The sequence below is a fragment of the Otolemur garnettii genome, unplaced genomic scaffold (assembly GCF_000181295.1).
Source record: "Otolemur garnettii isolate 467f Iridium unplaced genomic scaffold, OtoGar3 scaffold00096, whole genome shotgun sequence".
In the NCBI taxonomy this organism is placed as follows: domain Eukaryota; kingdom Metazoa; phylum Chordata; class Mammalia; order Primates; family Galagidae; genus Otolemur; species Otolemur garnettii.
The window spans coordinates 5,387,379-5,408,058 of NW_003852491.1; the positions used below are offsets into that span (position 1 = coordinate 5,387,379).

At 49.8% G+C, this 20,680-nt stretch overlaps 1 protein-coding gene across 2 annotated transcripts in view; it reads right to left on the reverse strand.

Moving 5' to 3' along the window:
• Positions 1-20,680, reverse strand: part of GTF3C1 (general transcription factor IIIC subunit 1) — a 115,469-nt gene that overhangs the window by 9,406 nt on the left and 85,383 nt on the right. Inside the window, exons 29-37 of one of the 2 annotated variants that reach the window (XM_023516723.1) lie at positions 19,719-19,812; positions 15,108-15,280; positions 13,254-13,541; positions 12,339-12,598; positions 8,872-9,152; positions 6,917-7,421; positions 6,155-6,206; positions 4,907-5,099; positions 3,996-4,215 (exon numbers count right to left, since the gene is read on the reverse strand). In XM_023516723.1, coding sequence (XP_023372491.1) covers positions 4,003-4,215; positions 4,907-5,099; positions 6,155-6,206; positions 6,917-7,421; positions 8,872-9,152; positions 12,339-12,598; positions 13,254-13,541; positions 15,108-15,280; positions 19,719-19,812 — 2,059 coding nt within the window. In that variant the 3' untranslated portion in view covers positions 3,996-4,002. Of the gene's footprint in view, positions 1-3,108; positions 4,216-4,906; positions 5,100-6,154; positions 6,207-6,916; positions 7,422-8,871; positions 9,153-12,338; positions 12,599-13,253; positions 13,542-15,107; positions 15,281-19,718; positions 19,813-20,680 lie in introns of those variants that run through there. The other variant, XM_003795750.3, reaches the window with a different exon arrangement.

A 20,680-nucleotide genomic window follows, 5' to 3' on the forward strand; every position in this document is an offset into this window, starting at 1 on the left:
AAAAAAAAAAAAAATAGGTACATCGAACAGACTTATTTTTCTGGCTGCTGTGAGACCAGGAGCTAACGTGTATGAAGTACCCAGAACAGCGTCTGCACATTACAGAGTGCTCAGAAAATGTCATTATTACATCACCAATTTTATGAGAAGTCAAATTTTATGACTCATTCAACGTCTACTTCTGGTCTCCCCCTCAAACATGAGTGGACAAAGCCCCAGGCTGGGAAACCAAAGTAAGCCAATAGGAAACAAAGCTTCTCGGGCCGCTGGCACCATCTGCCGATGAGTGCTGTAAGTGGCAGGTGCTAGCTGAACATAGTGTCCCGGCTCGCTCTGCTGTCCAAGACGGAGACATGGACATCCATCTGCAGGTGCTTATAATGGGGACCCCAGACAATTGCCACAGCGCTCTATGGCAGGGAATATGGGCGATGAGGCAGGTGGTGAACTGGCAGGGTCCTTTGTAATTCAGCAGATTAGGTGGGTGCCCGCCACCCCGGCACTGGGAGGTGAGATGGAGCTCCCATGACGCAGGGAGATCACATGCTCACCCCCAGGCAAGCACACACGTATGTACATGTACACACACAACATGCATATACACATGCGCATTTGGAAAACCTCAGTGGAAGAGTGTCATGGCCCACAGAAAGGACAGTTGTCAGGGTGTGTGGTCACTCGGCTGAGGCTGGGACGGGGACACAGGAAGTGGCTGGCAGCAACAGGCTGAACAATATCTAAGAAAGGCTTGGAGAAGGGACAGAGGCCAAGCCCCAGATGGCAGCCTCAAGGATGCACCATGAAGCGCAACAAGATGAGGAGGTATTTCTAATTATCTCCATTAAGGGAAAGCGAACAGGACTTCAGGACATCAGCTCTGGGGAAACTCCAGTGGCTGACAAGGGAGCGCTCTGCATGCAGATGCCGACATGCAGGGGTATTCCTGAGTGGCAGAGTGAGCTGCTCCTAAAGGAAGGTTTTATGTCACATGGGGTCACAGCCCCATATTTTCCAGGGTATACAGACATAGATGTAAATGCAAAGAGCAGGTCGGGGAAGGGGGTTGAAGATGATGGTGGAGGCTGCAACCAGATCTGTAACATATATATATTTTTTTGCAGTTTTTGGCCGGGGCTGGGTTTGAACCTGCCACCTCTGGCATATTAGGCAGGCGCCCTACTCCTTTGAGCTACAGGCGCCGCCCAGAACTGTAAGGCTTTAAACATTTAAAAGAAAATGGATTTATACACTGGCAGATGAGAACATAGGATGCAGGAACACTGGGGTCACAAAACTAAGGGTGTTTGTGCGCACCCATGCTGCACCCTTCCCAAGTCAGAGGGCATGACCTGAAGCCACCACCTAGCACTGCTCTGGTGGGCGCAGAGGAGCGGTTAGACCCATTTTGGCCTCTTTGTGGGTTTTATTTGGTGGTTAGTACTTAACATTTTTCTTCTAAATTTGCATTCCTCCCAGTCTGGGTATATCCACTTTAATTTTCCACAGTCGCCACCATTTCCTGGTATTAAGCTGAGGCCCCTCCCGGGAGGCTCTCATTTGTTACTTGCCTGCCCCCTGAAGCTCACAACTGGTCCACTGTGACTCCTGGAGACCCCTGTGGAGAGCTTGGAAGAGAGCTGCCTCAGATGGGTGGATGGTGGGTTTCATGATAGTAGCGGGAGGAAGGAAGGCAAAATGGCCAAGGGAATGTACAGTGATGCTCCTGTAAGTCCCCTCTCTGCTTTAGGTCCCTCTGCTCCATCCCACCTCACATATATCCACACTGACCCTCATTCAGGGCCACAAGGAAGGGAACCAATGTGGCTGAACCCTACCACATGCTCACACTTGGTGACCTTCAGCTTCCCTGGTGCCCTTCCTCTGCCCCCAGTTTTTCAGATGAGAAAACTCAGTCTCTGAGATATGAATGTCAAGGTTAGTATTTTTTTTTTTTCCAAGACAAAGTCTCACTATGTCACCCTCAGTAGAGTACTGTGCTGTGCTGTCATAGCTCACAGCAACCTCAAACCCTTGGGCTTAAGCGATTCTCTTGCCTCAGCCTCTCAAGGTCAGTATTTTAAGAAACATTTGCCAATCCCAAAACCTTTCTTTCCCCCGTCACACACTGTATCCCCAGATTAACACATGCAGTGTTTTCTGTTCACAAAGTAGATCACATCCATTATTCTACTTAATCCCTTCAAAAAATCTCAAAACATACTAATTTTTTTACATATAAATGAAATTGAAAAAAGAAGAAAAAACTCATGCTAAGACTTGTCCAGCTTCAGCTTCTCCCCCAGGACTACAATCCAAGGCCACCTTTGTCCCCCTCACCCAGAGGTCTGATCTGAGGTCAGGGCAGGTCCCAGGCAGGAGGATGGACACCCAGGATAGGGGTGTTGGCCAGGTCAGGCGCCATAAGATCACAAGTCCCCCCAAAAGGGCTTGCTGAATAACAGAAGCTGCAGGTGAGTGTTAGACACAGATGACGAGGTTGGGACATGTCCTGCCTATTGTTCAGCACTTGTGACTGTCACATGTAGGAAGTTAAGTTCACTGTTACTAGAACTTTCTATTTTCTAAGAGAAGATAGGAGTCTGAATTTTTTTTTAAAAGCGAATCCTCCAAATTTTTTAAATGGTGGCAACTAAAAAAAAAAAAATGTGAACAATGTATGCTAAAGAGAAGTTCAAATCTGTCTTATAGGCCCATGACTTCTGTAACCTGCTGACAGCACCAGCTACGTGGAGCTGCCCCTGGGCGTGGCATTGGGCTGGGAGCTGCTAGATTCACAAGGATGAGCTGCTCTGTGCAGGGGCAGGCCAGGGACTAGCTGAGAAAGCAGGAGGGCTTTTGAGGCCAAGGGTGGCAGGTGAAGGGACTATGTCTTTCTCATCCCAAAGGCCGGCCATCCCATGCCTGCTAGCTGAAGCACCAGTATATTCCCTTGTCCCCTGGTGCTATTGGAGATAGCCATTCCTGGATGTTCCACAGCTGAAACCAGGGAAATCACCCAGAAAAATCAGTAATTCTTTAGGACACTCACAAAACTAAATGCATGTTACTTCATTTTAATTAAAAAAAAAAAAACAAAAAAAACCTGCCAGAGACTTTTTTTTTAAATGAGAAAAGGTGTTAAAGAATAAAACAAAACCAAAACTTATAGGGATTTCCTCATTTCTGGGGCTGGCAGGTACTTGCCAGCCAGGATGAGAAAGTGGGGTACCCAGCCTAGCAGGGGCCTGCCAAGTAACTTGCAAGGCTAGAAAAGGGGTCCCAGCTCAGCGCCTGAGTGGGTAGCTCAATGCCAGCTGGAGTGGGGTGCCCTGCCTGGGGAGGAGCTACAGTGTCCGCAAGGGCCCGTTGGCATCAGTGAACCCCTTGTTCTGAGACATGTCTCTCACAGGCCCTTCATCTCAGTGGTGCCTGGGCACACAAGGAGCCAGGAGTCTGCCAAGGTGGCTGGAGTTGGGAATGGGAGGTGAACAGGCAAGCGAACACCAGTAGCCACACTGGTCCCCGATGATGGCTCTGGGATGTGCCTGGAGGCAGAGTGCCTGGAAGGCAGCTCTGTTCCCATATGGCAGCTCCTCCTCGTGAGCCGTCTGGGGCTTTCTCCAAGTCAACCACAGGTTCCAGAGAGAGCAGCAGACAGCTCCACTGAGAGCAGGAAATAGGCTGCAGCAGTAGCCAAGACATGAGGGGACAGTACAGGAACCACAGCCCCTGCAGCTGTTCCAACACATCCCTACTGAGCTGGGACAAGAAGCACCATCTCATGGTATGATAGAGCAGGTTCCAAGGAACTGCCCCAGTAGAGCCTGGGCACTGAAAGGCGTGGCCTCCTTCTACATTCCCAGCACGGTGGGATGCACCTGCTGCAGGAAGCCCCATACGAACTGATGTCCTAGGGCACTGGTGGGGTCTGCCAAACACCAGGTGGTACCAGCGTGGCAGTGGCAGTGGCGGCTGGGATGGGAGATGATGCCCACAGGTGCCCTATAGGTGGATCCACTTGTTCCAGTTGACCTCGTGGGGGAACACGCGGCCCAGCTGGAGGGTGCAGTCCAGCGTGGGTTCATAGAACACTGTGGGGCTCTCGCCTGGGCTGGAAGGTGCCTCTGCCTCCTCCACCTCGGGTTTGGAGAAGAGCGAGACAGGTTTGGGCTTCCTCAGCAGGCACTTCCTGATACAGCCAAGGGATTCCAGGCCCTAGAGACATCAGACACAGGTCACAAAGGCACCTGAACTTGGCGTTGAGAGATGAGTAGGGATCTACCAGGAGGGGTTAGGAAAAGGATGGGGCAGGGGTGGGAGCAGCTTGAGCATTGTTTTGTACAGTGCTTGGGGCCGCCACAGTAATCGCCCTTCTGAGGACAGCTATACATCAGGGGCTACAAACAGGCTTCCCGTGGGCTGAGATTGGCTTCTGGGTGGGTTTTGATTGGCCTGTAGCACCTTAAATTTGAAGTTTCAGTGGTGAACTGCAAGCTTCCAGTTTCTCAAACAGCTGGAGCCCTGAGCATGCTGGGCTATCACACAGGGAGGCAGGTGCCCTTGAAAGGTTGGGTCTTTCCTCACCGCCCACCAGCATTGCAAAGCTCCTTTACCCCTGTATGCTTGTGAGTTTGTGACCCTAGGTACAGAGAAAGTATCAGAGGCAAGAGTTCCAGGATAGTATTTCTCTGCTTGGATGGCAGCATGGAACTGCTAGAGGACACGGTGAGGGACAGGCCTTGGGGCAGAAGCCCCATCAGGCTGGGGCTGCAGGGGGCACCTGTCAGATGGGATCTGGGCAGAGGGAGCTAGAGGTGAGCAGAAAGGGGAGGGGAAAGGAGCAGAAGCCTCCCACCTGCTGTATTCCCAGGAATCTACCCCCTACCCCGCTGAGCCCCAGGAGTACCTGGAGCAGCTCCAGCACAGCGACTGGCTGCAGGACACCCTGGTAGTGGCGCAGCAGGCAGCTCTCAGGGATGCCAGGCCTGGTCATGATGTGATACAGCACGGCCTCCATCATGCCCTTGCATACCGGCATGTTCAGGTGGCCGTCCACAACGCGCCACGGGCGGCCAATGAAGAAGACGCTCTCACAGTCCCTGTAGGGTGAGCAATCGGCAGTTTGTTCATAGATAGGATAGGGGCTCACAGCTGGCACGTCCAACTTCTGCTGTCTGGCCTCCCCCCTCCCTCCTGTGTGGACAGGAGACCCACGATGCCAACTGAGGGAGCCACAGTGTGGAGACCTGCTCAGATGCAGTGGTGACCAAGGCTACAATGAGCCCACAGCTCCCAAGTCCCTCTACACTGGCAGGGGTAGGACAAGATTCAGGACTCTGAGTTTGCCAGCTCCACCCCACTACCCCGGCCAAGCTCGTAGAAGTTGATATCCAGACACTCCATTCTGCACCATGTGTGGGGTTCCAGATACACCTGCCTTGGAACAAGGTTCTTGCTACTACCCTAGGGACAGATCTGCCACATGGGGCCAGGAATGCCACAGGTCCTAGACTAGCTGGTCACTTGGCTCTGACCATGTCTAGGCCCTGGGAGGGCCACATAGGAGCTCCTAGGAGCTGAAGCATGGGACACTTAGGCCAAACTGAGGATAGCACACACAACCATGGAAGGTGCTACTCATTGCAAAGACTTCTGCGGCCTCTGAGCCACCTCTCAACTCTACAGCACAGTGGTCCTGGGGAAGAAAGTGCAAATTCCTGGAGAGAAGGCTGCCCTGGACCAGCACCTGGGCACTCTGGGCCTATCTGCCCTGACACTGGGATTACTCTCTCTGGGAAGTACTTCCCCGCATCCTCTGTGTAAAATGGGGATGAGGGTACCATGGGCTGTCAGGGGGCCCAGCAATGCAGGTGAAAGAACCTGGCTCATGGTTCTCAGCCCAGCCAGCACTATGCACGTTCTGGAAGCACAGTCCTCACTCCAGAGAAATCTGGGTGCTGTGACCACCCAGCACGTCTAGTCCTTGCCTGCTGTGTCTTTCCAAATGCCCCAGTGAGAATGACTGTGTCAAGCAGACTCTCTGAGCTGGCATCTTCATGAAAGGCCTTCACGTGAATCATTAACTCTGGGTCTCCAAACTTTCCCCATACTCAGCTCAGGCCTACCCCAGGCACCTTAATGGGCCCACACTCACCCTTCCCGTGCTGCTTGGGAGAGGCAGCTGGGTCCAGAACTCTCTGCCAACCCTGGTGGAAGAAGAAAGGATGTGAGAGACTCAAAGTGGGAAGAGTGTCTTTCTCCACTCATCCAGAGAGGTACCAAATGCCCAGCATGTGCTAGGCACTTCCAGGCTCAGGGATAACAGAATGACAACGGCCCATCTCCTCTCAGAGCACCCATCCTTACAGTGGCTGGGCCAGGAGCCTGGTGCCAGCACACAAAACCAGAACATGCCACAGAGTACAAGTGTGGGGAGCTTGTTCCCAGACCCTGAGGAAGTTCCACGCTACAGGAAGCCAGTGAACACCTCATTTTCCATCCAGAAGCTCTGACCACAAGGGCTGTGTGTGCAAACCCCCTAAGCAGGATACCCCAGAATAAACAAAAACACCAAGGAACCACATGAAAAAGCCACTGCTGATTACAAAGTGGGAGAGGAAGGGTGTGTCTCAGCATGGGTATGTCTGCCAGCCTGGCGCTGTCACACCACACGGCAGAGGCCTGCACTTGTGACTCAGTGATCCCTGTGGGCATGTGGGCAGCCTCTGCCCTCCAGTGGAAATACACTATGAACAAGACTATCTTCCAGATCTCAGGGTTTAGGCCCTGAAAAGCTGAAGGCCCTTATAGCCAGTGACAGGAGGTCTCCCACCTCAAAGGAAGGTGTGGGGCAATCAGGGTGAGGGCCGAGAAGGAGGGTAGGGTAGGGTTAAGGTGGGTGGGAGACAAGTGGTACCTTTAGGGTCTTCAGAGCTTTCTGGAAGCTGGGCCTGACAGCTCAGCTGCTCTTGGCCCAAGGAGCTGGACAACCCAACAGTCTCCTGGTCCTCTCCAACAGTGTCTTCTGGAGCTGGAGACAACACCAGGGCTTGGGTTTCTACCTCTTCTTCTGCTCCTGGCTCGGGGCTGAGGGCCAAGCACACATCCTGAAGAGCTGGCCTCTTTGCAGGGGGCTCTTGAGTACTCTCGGCATCGGTTTCCCCACTCTGATTGGTCCAGCTGGCGCTCCTCTTGATGCTCTGGGGGACCTGACAAGGGGGTACCACCCCCTCGGGGGGGTTGTCCTCACTGAAAGGCCCCTCCAGAGGCCTGGCCAGATGGTCTTCTCTTTGGGAGTCAGACTCCTCCTCTTTGTCTTTTAGCCTCACTGAGTGCAGAAGCCAGGGATGGGCAGAGGCCATAGCCACCAGGCGAATGGTGTTGCCACCTACTTCCAGCACCTGGTGTTGCTCCAGGAGGGCCTAGGGAAAGCAAGAGAAACACTGGATCTGGGAATCCAGGAATGCTGGGATTGGCTCGGTGAGTGGTGAGTGGAGGGGGCTACCCTGCCTGATGAGTGAGGCATCCTGAACAGGTGGCAAGCCCAGGTCCATCAGGATGAGGCCTGGCTTCTAGCCCTGGGTCTGCCACCAGCTAGCCGTGTACTGGGGTAGTGTCCTTCCCCTTCTACACTTAGCATGGCCACTCACTAAATGAGTCAGACACGTGAACTTCATGCAACCACAGATGCTCCCTCAAAAGCTGACATGACTTTACAAGTCTCCTCCTGCCTGGCCACAGGACCCAACACCCCAAATTCCAGTAAATTCTTCTGCCAATGCTGTTATTATTCCATATGGATGACAACAACTCTCATATTTATACCACACCTGCTTCTAATGTCCTGGCTCCTACTGAGGAGGGGCACTGGGTAAACGGGTCATCATTATACTTCTTTATATTTTTTATATTAAAAATCCCCACAACTCAAAGGGTTCAAGAAATTTGCTCTATCCTGAAGCCAGGACTCCCATCTGGGTAACAGGTCTGGGAAGGCTTTGTAGCAGGTATTTGCTTTTGGGGCCCAAGGTAGGGCCCCAGGAAGAAGCAGGAGCTGCCGGACTCATTAGCTTGCAACCCAGGAGCCTGGTATCTGGGCTCCACCCCTACAGCCTTAGGAAAGCTTTGCCCTTCTCTGAGCTGCACTCACCTCCTAGGGCTACCGGTATACCAAGTTTTGTGAACAGGTAAATCCCATGTGAACAATATTTCCTGCACTCAGAAGAACTCATTTGATAATGACAGACACAATTCCATTCTGGATCTTGGGAACTATGAGGTGGACAGCTTCTTCTTCCCAGCTGTCCCTAGGTCTTCTAGTACTTACAGTCTGCAAGGCCTGAGCTAGCTGCTCCTCCTATTCCAAGACACAACGCAGATACCTCCACAACACATTGCAACTGATATGCATCAGACCACTACCAACTGCTGACAACACGAGAGGGGACGGGGACATGCCAGGTGCCAAGGGACATAATCCAAAAGGTCCATCTGTTAGCACACTCTTGGGACTCAAGAGTCACTGACTCAAGGGCATCCAGCAGGTAAAGTGGGCCCAGCACAGGATGTCAGGGAGTTGTGGGGACAGAGCTAGGGATGACATGGCCCATTTGGGGGGGCAAATGCTACTGGGATGCAGCCAATTGTGCCAAAGGAACAAGGCCCAGCATGGTCAGATCTTCTAATGTTCAGGAGGGGCTGGATTTTAAGCACTGGTTTTAAATGTTGACAACTAATTTAATTAAAAAAAAAAAAAAACACCACCACTCACCCTATAGTAAGCTCCAAACCAAGTCTACTGCAGAGAGCATCTAGCCCAAGATCTGAAACTTCTGCTTTGCTGACCCTGGGTGAACCTAATGCACAGCTCACCTGGACACAGTCTGTGAATGTCCGTGTGTGCTCACTGCCTGTCTTCTCAAGGGCTGAGAAGCATCTGTGCAGCTCTTCCTTGTCAATCCCAAAACAACCAGCACCTGCAATGGCTTCCCAGATCTCCAAAGCAGCAGACACATCCTCAGGTTTATACCCGGACACCTCCAATTGGTGGACAAACTCTTCTAAATTGTAGGTGTCTTCTTGGGGGTTTATCAGCCTGGTGAATGTGTCAGGAAGGAAGGCAGTTCCTGCCGTTACCGTGTCCAGCGAAGTGGCTGCGAGGAAAAGGAGGAAGCTCTAGAGGCAGCTCGACAGGAGGCCCCTTCCCAGACTCACGTGCATATGACACTGAGGCAAGGCATGCTCTGTGTCAGCTCTCTGCTCCCCAGCAGCCACAGGGTCACCTTCTGAGTGGGCACACTGGGTCCCTGGCAGCCAGACTCTTGATATTCTGCCCTGGGCCCCTGACTACAGCTGACTGGACTGGATTCCCTCTGGCCACTCTGATCCTTCCGCTCAAGAAGTAAAGGGAAGGCACAGAGGTCGGGGCCAGGGATCCAAGACTATGAACCCACAGTGCTCTGGAGGGGAAGTCCTCAGTCAGGGATGCTTTGGTCCCATCCCTTCCTCATGCTCACGTGCTCACTGCTCCTGAGACCCTGGGAGGTACCCAGGGCCCCTACTAATGTGTTCTCACTTCTGCGCACACTAGCCAGGGCTGGTCTCTGCTGCTTCCTATAAGAGATGTCTGCAAAGGCCACAACTATAGATTACCACTGCATTTTTGCCTGGTTCAAACTTCAGACAAAGCACAGAATTCTAACTGTGGTAAACTGATAGTGAAGGCTGTGATGACCCTGCATCAATCTATCAGGGTGCCATTTTCCCAATAGCATGTGCTGACTTCTTAGTCTTTGTGCCACATTTTGGTAATTCTTGTAATATTTCACACTTTTTCATTATTTTACCTGTCATGGTGATCTGTGTCAGTGATCTTTTGTGTTACTGTCGTAACTATTTTGGGGTACCACAAACTGCACCCATATAAGATGAACTTAGCAGATGAATGTTGTGTGCAATCTGACTGCTCCACTGACTAGCTGTCCGTCTCTTCCCCTCTCCTTGGGCCTCCCTATTCCCTAAGACACAATATTGAAATGAGGCCAATTACTGTATTTTGCTGTGTGTAATGCTCATTGTTTTGCTCAAACTGTTGAGGGAAAAATAAGGATGTGCATCATACATGGGTAGTGCGCCTCAGGAGCAGGGGAGCCCAGCGGGCCTTCTGGAGCTGCCATGCCCTCACACCTGGATCCCCTAGGTGCACAGGGTTCCAGTACAAGAGGATCAGGGATCCAGTGGGAATGTGCCAGAGTGGCCTCTGACAAATGCTGACATCAGGGGTGGAGAATGGTGCTACACTGAACAATAGGTTTTAAATGTAGATGAAATAGCCTTATATTGGAAGAAGATGCCATCTAGGACTTTCACAGCTCCAGAGAGCTGCTTTAAAACTTCAAAGGAGAGACAAGCCAACTCTTTTGTTAGGAACTAATGCAACTGGCAAGTTTAAATTGAAGCCAATGCTCATTTACCATTCCAAAAATCTTAGGGTCCTTAAGATTAACACTAAATCTATTCTGCCTGTGCTCTATCAGTGTAACAACAAAGCCTGGATGATAGCACATCTGTTTACACCATAATCTACTAAATATTTTAAGCCCATTGTAGAGATCCACTGCTGAGGAAAAAAAAATCTCTTTCAAAATATTACTGCTCACCAACAATGCACCTGTCACCCAAGAGCTCTGATGGAGATGTACGAGGAGGTAAATGCTGTTTTCATGCCAGCAAACATAACATCCATTCTGTAGCCCATAGATTAAACAGTAAATTTCAACTCAAGTCTTGTTTAAGAAATAACATTTTATAAAGTTATTGCTGCCATACCGCTGATGAATCTGGGCAAAGCAAATTGAAAACCTTCTGAAAAGGATTCACCATTCTAGACTCCATTACAAACGTTTGTGATTCATGGGAGGAGGTCAAACTATCAACTTAGGAAAATCTGGAAGAAGCGAATTCTCATCCTCCTGGATAACTCTGAGGGACTTAAGACTTCAGGGGAGGGAATGCACATGTGGTAGAAATAGCAAGGGAACTAGAGTCAGAGGTGGAGCCTGAAGATGTGACCAAATTGCTGTGATCCCATGCTCAAACTGAACAGATGAAGAGTTGCTTCTTATGGATGAGCAAAGAAAGTGGCTTCTTGAGATGGAATCTACTCTTGATGAAGATGCTGGAAACATTGTTGAAATGACAAGAGATTTAGATTATTACATAAACCTACTTGGTGAAGAAATCACAGGCAGGTTTTGAGAGGATTAACTCCAATTTCAAAAGAAATTCTACTATAGGTAAAATAGTATCACACAGCATCACATGCTACAGAGAAATCTTTTTTAAAATGAAAAGCCAATTCATGAGGAAAACTTCTCTGTTACCTTATTTTAAGAAACTGCCACAGCTACTCCAATCTTCAACAACCACTACCCTGATCAGTCAGCAGCCACCAACATGGTAGCAAGACTCTCCACCAGCAAAATGATTACAACTGGCTGAAGGCTCAGACGACCATCAGGATTCTTTAGCAATAAAATATTTTTAATGAAGGTATATATGTTACATTTGGAGGCACAATGCTATTGCACACTTACTATAGTACAGTGTGTACGTAACTTGTATGTACACTGGGAAACCAAAAATACTTGTGACTTGCTTCACTGTGATATCCACCTCATTGTGATGGTCTAGAACTGAACTTGTAGTATCTCCGAGATGTGCCTCTACATATCATGGTCAGTCAGCCAGAGGTGGGAAAGGGGCAGAAACCCAGGAAAGAAAGGGGCCTTAATATTACATCATAGGAGGTGAGAGAGTGCATGGGAAACTGTGGTTTAACAAGTTATTTAAAGTTTTAAAGGTCATCAGCAGAACTAAATTGGAAATAAAGGAGATAGGAGATCATGACTGTGAACAGAGCATTTACCTATCTTAGCAAGGGGTCAAAAAATAATACCTAAAAATTTCCTAAAAGTGGACTTCAGAATGACAGAGGTAGGCACCGGGAGACAAACCAGGATCAGTGAGGAGGGCTGCCATGAAGAGCAAATGGGGCGCGTCAAGGCACTGCTGCGCTTGCTCAGGAGCCCCTCCAGCTGGCTGCTGACACCTGGCTGCCATGACCGTGATTAAGAGGCAGCACGGTGAGCTCTCTCAGAGAGAGAGACAGCACTGTCACCTGAGAAGGTGGCTCAGGACACACCCTCGTGTCAGGGGCAAGGAAGGGGGTATTTTGCTTTGTGTCAGCCGTGGTCACACAGCTGGCCTTTGAAGCCTGAAGGTACACATCTCTGGTTGATGGGCCAGCTCCTCCCCCAGCCCCAGTGGGGAGCACTCACCAGTGGGCCCGAGATGGGTGGGCAGCGGGGTGTGGCGGAGCCGGAACTTCACCTTGCAAGAGTTGACCACGATGCTGTCATTGGGGTTGAGGTTGCGGGTGCTGACGATGCCGGGGGAGTAGTAGCCTCTCATCAGCAGGTAGTTGGTGTGGGAGGCTTGGGCCGGCTTCACCTCCATGCTCCGGCGCTTGCTCCCTGCACCTTCATCTAAGTCTTCCTCTTCATCCTCATCATCCTCCAAGCCTCCATCCTTTCCCAAGCTAGAAGAGAACTGAGATCTAGATGCCTGGACATAGGCCAGCCCAAGTGGCTGCCCGAGCAACCATCTCTGGCTTTGCTCTGTTGCTGAGGCTCAGTGTGGTTTGCTGCTCCACACCTCCCTCCCTCCTCCCTTCTCACACACCTCATCGACCCCTGGTCACAGATCTGTGACTTTCCAAGAGCTGTTCTTTTTGCCTGGATCATGTCCAAAAAATACTTTCCCAGGAAGCCCCAGTTCATCTGACACCCTCACAGAGCCTGGGCCAATCCAGGCTTCCTCTCTAACCCTGCCCCTACACTGCTCTATCGGGTCTTCTTTGGCAGACTCCCATAGCACCTGGGAGGCCCCAGCAGAGGACACCATGGAAACTGTCCTGTCATTTCTGGTTATTGATCTGGGAAGCCCTGTCCCATGAGCCCCTAAAGGCACTGCTACACTCTGCTTGTCTTTGTCTGGCAAATGCCTTGCGCAGTGCCAGACATAAAGCAGAAAAATTTAGCACATGTCTCTTGAATAAGAACAAATGACTAAACAAATAGTTACCAACACCACAGTGACAAGAGGAAACAGTGACACCTGAAGTTCTGTGGACATGCTCGAGTCCAAACTGTGTGGTGCCGGGGGTCCTGGCTCTGCAAACCCAGAGCTCTTACCTTTTAATGACCTCGTTCTCCACCATGGAACTGTCCACCACTATGATCTGCTCTGGGATCCTGACATCCACAGACAAGAGGCCCAGGGACAAAAGAGTCAGAGTAGCCACACAATACCCTCCAGGGCCATCCAAAGAAAATGCCACCATGTCATTTGTAGAGTTGTTATTATCCTGGTCTTTGAAAGAAAAATTATCAGGCTGGTCCAACTTGCCAGCAGCCCGCATTCTCTCAAGAAACTGGAACGATTCTGTGCAGATGGTGCTTGGAAATCGCCATGTAAAAATCCTACACAGACAAAGAGAAAGGGTCTGACTGAGGATGGGCTATGGGACACTTTGATTTGGATGGACTCTGAGCACATCAAATCACTATGGTACAACTACCACTCCTGATGCTCTTTTACACATCAAGTGCAGGAAGGCCCTGCGTTGGGTGCCGAGCACTGTATGTGCATCTCTTCTCTACTTGCCGGAGCACCTCCAAGGCAAGGTCCCGTTTTTTCTCCCAATGCTCCACATCCTACCTTGCAGGTGCTCACTAGAAGCAGCTGCTGAAATAGGGAAGAGGAATGTACTTTTTGTAGTATCATCTTTACACAAAGCTGGCCCTGATTCCCAGGGAAATGAGAGGACACTGTGTTTGTTCTCATTGTCTCCATCTGGTGCCTGCAGAGCCAAGCCCCTATCTCTGTCCAAGAGTGTGATGTTCTGTGACTCTGTAACAACAGTGAGAGAGAAGAGGCCCGGAATCTTCCTCACCTGCTGATCACTCCCTCAGTTCCCAGATAAGAATGTGTGGGCCAGAGCAGTGGCCCCAGCTCAAATGGCCTGACCGGACACGGGCCAACAAAGAGAGGTTTTAGGAAGAAGGAAGTGCCCAGAGCCACAGGCACAGGGATAAAGTAAAAGAAGCAAAAGATGATTGGTGGTGTATTCGAGCATGTGAATGCTGCCCCCAGGCAGCCTCAGGCCTGGCAAGAACAGTGTAGAGAAGAGGAAGCTGTCAAGGCTATGGCTAAGGAACGTTCTAAGGGACTGCTTGTATGTGTGCTATGAGGCCGGTGGTGCCACGTGTGCTGTGGTGCAAAGTCACACAGTGAGAGCCCCTTCAGATGGGAACTCCAGGAAAATGCCCCTCTGAATGCACTGCCCCACCCCAGGCCCGTGCAGGCTGCTGGTGCTGCAGATAGGCCCAAGAGGTGGCTGCACAGGGCTCGGCACTATGAGGATGAGGGACTGAGCTATGCCCAACCAGGACAGCGGATTTCTAGTGGGATCAATTATCAAATTCAAAACTGTTTTTAACTCATCTAACAAGAGAAAAAGAACTACCTGCCAAAATGGTAGCACCCCCTACAAAATACGGCCAGTGTCACCTATTCCCACACGAGGAAGGGCAGGTGCTGAGAACGGAGCTCCTCCCTGAGCCTGCATCTTACACACAAGGCCACAGGAGGCCCAGGCCCCACATTCTCTCATGAAAATGTGAGGTTCAGGGTGGTGCCCATAGCTCAGTGGGTAAGGTGCCGGCCACATACACCCAGGCTGGCAAGTTCAAACCCAGCCCGGGCCAGCTAAAACAATGACAATTACAACAACAACAACAACAACAAAAATAGCCAGGCATTGTGGTGGGCACCTGTAGTAGTCCCAGCTACTTGGGAGGTTGCAGCAAGAGAATTGCTTAAGCCCAGAAGTTTGAGGTTGCTGTGAGCTGTGATGCCACAACACTCTACTGAGGGCAACATACTGAGACTCTGTCTCAAAAAAAAAAAAGTAAGATTCCTTTGCTACTCTTTGCAGCCAGGGTGTAGCTCAGCCTGACCTTGGGCTACTGAGGGCTCTCCCTTACCTGTAGTAACTCTGGGATAACTGGTAGGACATTGGCACGAAGGGCAAGGCCCGGTTCTTCTTGGGGCCCAGTGTGTGGTTGACCCGGCGCCGGTTGACCAAGCTCCTTTTCTGGCATTCCATAAAGGCCTTCACAAGAATCTGTTCCTTGTACTCCCGGTAGAGGCGGAAAGTCTGTAATACAATGTGGCAAGGTGAGCAGGATTCTCCAGGTGGCTAGATGAAAGAGGCAGAGGATGCAGCTGCACAGAGCCACAGCTGACCCTTTACAGAGGAAGTATGCGACCAGGGAAGAGGGGTATGGAGCTTGAGCTGATGTGCGCGTGCACGGGTGTGTAGGTGAAGCACAGGAAGCAACAATCCCAACTCTCAGATCATCAAGTCGTACTTCCAAGGACCACAGAGAAGGACAAACAACTGGAGAGGCAGGAAAGCTCCTCACCTCTAAGCCCATGTTTTTGGATGCAGATACTGCGAGTCAATGCAGAATCATCTCAGTCATCACTATGTCTCTTAGACTTTGACTCAAGCCTCTGTGGACCTGGTTGGCCCTACGTTCTGAATATGTCCTTAAATGCATCTACATGGGTCCATCTTGTCCCTGCTACTGCTGTTCCCCACTACAGCCTCCCACTAACTAGTCGTTCTGCTTCCCCATGTCACCTCTCCACTGCCCCTGATCTTTTCTCACAGTAGCTGATGTCAACCCTGGATGTCTACAACAGACACACATTCCCATCCTGCTGGCTGAGTAGTACCCAGTCTTTGCTAGGACCCAGGAACCTGGGAGTGGGACCCTGCCCACCTCTTGGCCTTGCCTCCTCCACCCAGCTTGTCCTCCTTCTTACTTTTCTTGAAAAAGCCAAAGCATTCCACCTCAGTGCCTTTGTACTGGCTACTCCCCTAAATCCCTGCATGGCTGACTCCTCAACATTAAAGTCTCCGCTCAAATATTTCCCCTCAAATTACAAATCCTTCTCCAATCTGATTCTCTGGGGCTACATTTATATTATCCTGTTTGTATTATATTATTCTGTTTGTGCTGTATGATATAAATACATTGTTATATATTATTATACATTGCCCTGTTTTATTCTCATGGCAGCTACCTCTACCTGCAGACCTCATTTGCTTATGTGCTGTCTGGAAGTCCCAGGAGAGCATAGACTAACTCCTGCTGCTGCCCCCAGCACCTGCTGCTCCCATGGAGAACTACATGGAAGGAGGCCCCCTGCTGGCTCAGCAAGCAAATTACATGGACCTGGGCCCAGCTCAGAGGAAAATCATCCTGAGGACTACAGGATCAGCAGGGCTCTTACTGCAGGTTTCTGAAAAGGGCTGACTCAGCCCACCAACAGCTCCTGAGTGTTCAGCACATGCTAGCCTGAGAATCCTACTAGACTGTCACCTCAAAAGGGGTGGCCAACAAGAGTCACTGTCATGGTCTGAAGATTTTAGGCTTGGAAGGTTCCCTCCGGCACTACCCTCAGGACTGCCGAGTGACAGCAGGCTGAGGCACAAAGGCCTTTAAGCATTCCTCTGAGGCCTCATGGCTTGGCAGGGGCACAACTATGGAGACAACTACAAGCCACCCCTATGCTGCCTTCCAGCAGAGAACATGGGGACTTGGGGTTCTCACGCTGCATGGAGGTATTCTCCAGAGCCCGTCAGACTGAGGCCTGTGTAGACATGTGTTCTCTACATGGCACTGGCCGTGCATCAGTCCTGGCGTGGGCACTATCAGTTCTCACGAGACAAACACTCTACACGGGCAGAGAGGATAGAAGCAGAGGGTGGCTATTCTGTCACCATTCCTCCCCCTACCCCACAGAGCACTGAGTCAAGCTGGATCAGTTCTCTGACAGTCTTCTGTGCTTTGTGCTCTCCCCTTCCATTTGGAAATACTTACTGAGTGGACAGATTCCCCAGGCAACTGTTGCCTTGGGACAGGAGGGCTCAGACCAGACATAGTGAGCTGAGGAGCACCCCCCCCCCCACACACACACACCCTGCATGGATTCCCAAGGGGCTGGGCTATCACAGGCACAGGGAACACACAGCTGCCTGCAAGCTTGAGGTCTTTTGCCTGCTTCATGGCTACAGAGAGAATCTACTGGGGGTCCTGTATGGAGTCCCAATTTCATTACTATTGGCCCCCCAGTCCTCACTGCCAGATCTCAGGAGTCACTGGAGAGGTAACCTGCTTCCTGCTGGCCCAGAGGTCTTTTTCAGATGACCTCCCACGCCCCTGGAGTGGAGGCAGAGTGACTGGTCCTTTGGTACTATCCATCAGAGCCTAGATACGATACCATTTGGAGAGGGGAGTGGAGAAGGAAAAAGCAGCAAGATGATATTGGATATAGGCTATAAGGCACGGCTGGACAGCAGGACTCTGGCTTTTTCCATTACCTGGTTATGAAACTAGTTTCTCCCTTCCCTCTGGGGCTGGCCTTTCTTGTTTAAGGAGTGATGGAAGAATCTCTAAGGTCTTATCCAGCTCTGACTTACTGCTGAGACGGAAGACCTAAAATGTCTACTCCATAGCCACTGAGCAAAGTCAGAAAGATAGATTCTTGTGTGCAATGTTGGAAGTAAATTAAAAAAAAAATAAGTATAAGCCCAACAAAACAAAGCCATGGGCCAGATGTGCCCTGTGGGCTACCTGGGACTTTTATCCCACACTGCTTGTTCTTGTTCCATGTCTGGGCTCAGATGGAGCTTCGCTTTCTTCATCTGCAAAATTCTAGGGTGGTAGAGGGGTGCTCGGTGTGATACCAGCCTCTTGGTCTGAAATATATGCAGTTTACTAGGTATAAAACAGGCACAAGAAAAAAAAGTACAGGGTCATGGCAATGTAGGCATGGAGAATGCTTTACGGGGCCTCTCAAATTTGTTGGTCCCAGATGTCTCTGCAGGAGGCCACTGGACCCTCAGGTGATGAATGCAAACAGGAGAGATCAAAGGCACACTCAGCCTAAGGTCATGGCCTGGCCAGGGCTGTTAAATGACTAGGGCCAGGGTGGTATTTGGAAGCCAGACACTCAAACCTGATCACATATTTTCCCTAAACAGCGCCATTTCCCCCCAGTCCTTTCCACCGTTCTATCCCCTATGACCATAGGAACAAGCACAGGCCTGGGAAACACCCAGTGCCCACCTGGGTCTACACCAGTAGAACTAGAAAATATCATCCCTTTGTTTTCTGTTTTTCCCTCACATTCCAAACCAGGTTGATCAGTTAATATAAGCCAGAGGAGCAGATTTTCAGGGTTTGAGATTAAATACAAAGTGAATGGGTTCTACCTGGAATTAATTTCTGTGAGGATTAATGACAAGAAAGAATAATGCCCTGGCTGGGTACAGGCTCCACTCAGCAACTGTCTGTTGGGGTTTTGTATGATGATTGAGCTCCCTGATCTTAGGCACATGCTTTAACTTCTCTGAACCTCAAGGGTCTATATTTGTCAAAGAGCAATAAGACCACCGACTTCCCAAGCTCCAGGCTTTAATATGGGGCTAAAAGGGATTTGCCTTCCTCTTTCTCATCCTCCTTCAGCCACAATAAAGCAGCAGCACAGACCTTAGTTCTCAGGAGACAGACAAATCACTGCCTAGAGAGAGGCAGCTTTCCCATTCAGTGATCTCTAACAAACACAGTCTCTCAGCATTTGTAAGTCATTATTTGGAAGGCTATGATTTTCAGTTCCTTTGCCACACCTCATTTCCCTCTTCTGTTTAATTTTCTGCCTTAAATATTAGACTTAAAACCTCAGCTTTTGGCTGGGTGCAACAGCTCACACCTATAATCCTAGCACTTTGGAGGCCCAGATGGGAAGACCGCTTGACTACTTGAGCCTAAGAGTTTGAGGTTACAGTGATGCCATTGTACTCTAGCCCAAGCGACAGAGCGAGACCCCATCTCTAATAAAACAAAAGAAAATCCTCAGCTTTGGGAAGAATTTTGAGGTCATTGGATCCTATCTTTATATTTTAAAGATGAGAGAGATGAAGGGATGTTGGTCAAGGGGTACAAAGCTTCGGTTATGTGAGATGAATATGCCCTGGTGAGCTAATGTACAGCATGGTGACTACAGGTGACAACAAGGTACTGTACCCTTGAAATGTGCTAAGGGGGGAGATCCCAAAGGTTCACACTAGGTGTCCTCAAACTACGGCTCGTGGGCCACATGCAGCCCGCCTAGGACATTTATCTGGCCTGCCGGGTATTTTTGCCGACACTATCCTGTCCCGTAGTCCAGCCCTCCAACGGTCTGAAGGATAGTGAACTGGCTCCCTGTTTAAAAAGTTTGAGGACCCCTGGTTCATACTATTAAAAGAAAAGAGGTAATTATGTGACATGATGGATATATTAATTAGCTTGATGTGGTGATTCTTTCACAATTTAGACAAATATCACAGCATCCTGTTGTATATCTTAAATATAACTATAAAAACAACATAAAACACACAGATGAAAGAAGCAAGGGCTGATGTCTCAGGGGAATCAGGCCTCCTGAGAGCCTCCAGCTGAGAAGAGCAGGAGCCCACACTTCACCCGCACGGCCTCTGAGGGCCTGTGTCCTAGCTGTGTTGCCAGGCAGCCAGCACCCACCTGGAATGACTGAAAGGACTTCATCTGACTGTCCGAGAGGGCCAGCGTGCTCTGCATCAGGTTCTGAAGCACCAGGTAGTGGATGTCATCCACACTGAAAAAGAGGAGCAAGCGGCAAGGCAACATGAGGCCACAAGGCACCACTGGTCTTACAGGGAAGCAATTCTTATTTTTCAAAAAAGCTTTCAATCTCACAAAAGTGACACAAATGCCAAGACTATTCACAAAATGAAACAAAATCAATGCTGATTTTTAGACTTAATTGATCAGTTTTTTTTGTTGTTGTTGTTGTTTTTTGAGAAGGCACCAAGCCAACTGATCAGTTTTTGTAGGGAAAAAGTTTCTATCCAATGGATAAGGGGTAACATTCCTAGAATAAGTTTATGTGACTACTAACAAATATAGTTAGTGCTTATATTTTCTTCCAATTCTAAAGAAGTCTTCCTTGGCTCAGTGCTCGTAGCACAGTGGTTACGGCGCCAGCTATATACACTGAGACTGGCGGGTTTGAACTCGGCCTGGGCCAGCTAAACAACAATGACAACTGCAACAAAAAATAGCTGGGCATTGTGGCAGGCACCTGTACTCCCAGGTATTTGGGAGGCTTAGGCAAGAGAATCGCTTGAGCCCAGGAGTTTGGGGTTGCTGTGAGCTGTGACGCCATGGTACCCTACAGAGGGTGATACAATGAGACTATGTCTCAGAAAATAAAATAAATAAAAAATAAACAAGTCTTCCTTCAAAGACAATAGGTTTCTTACCAAAATACAGAGCTAAAATCAAATTGAATGTTGATTATCTAAGATGGGGGAAAAAAGCTGAGCTTTCTGAACAGAGGTTTTCCTGGAAAGCTCATAGGTTGAGAAAGCTTATAGCTTCCCAAAGCTGAGGTTTTTCTTTTGTTTTATTAGAGACAGGGTCTTGCTCTGTTGCCTGGGATAGAGTACAATGGTATCACTGTA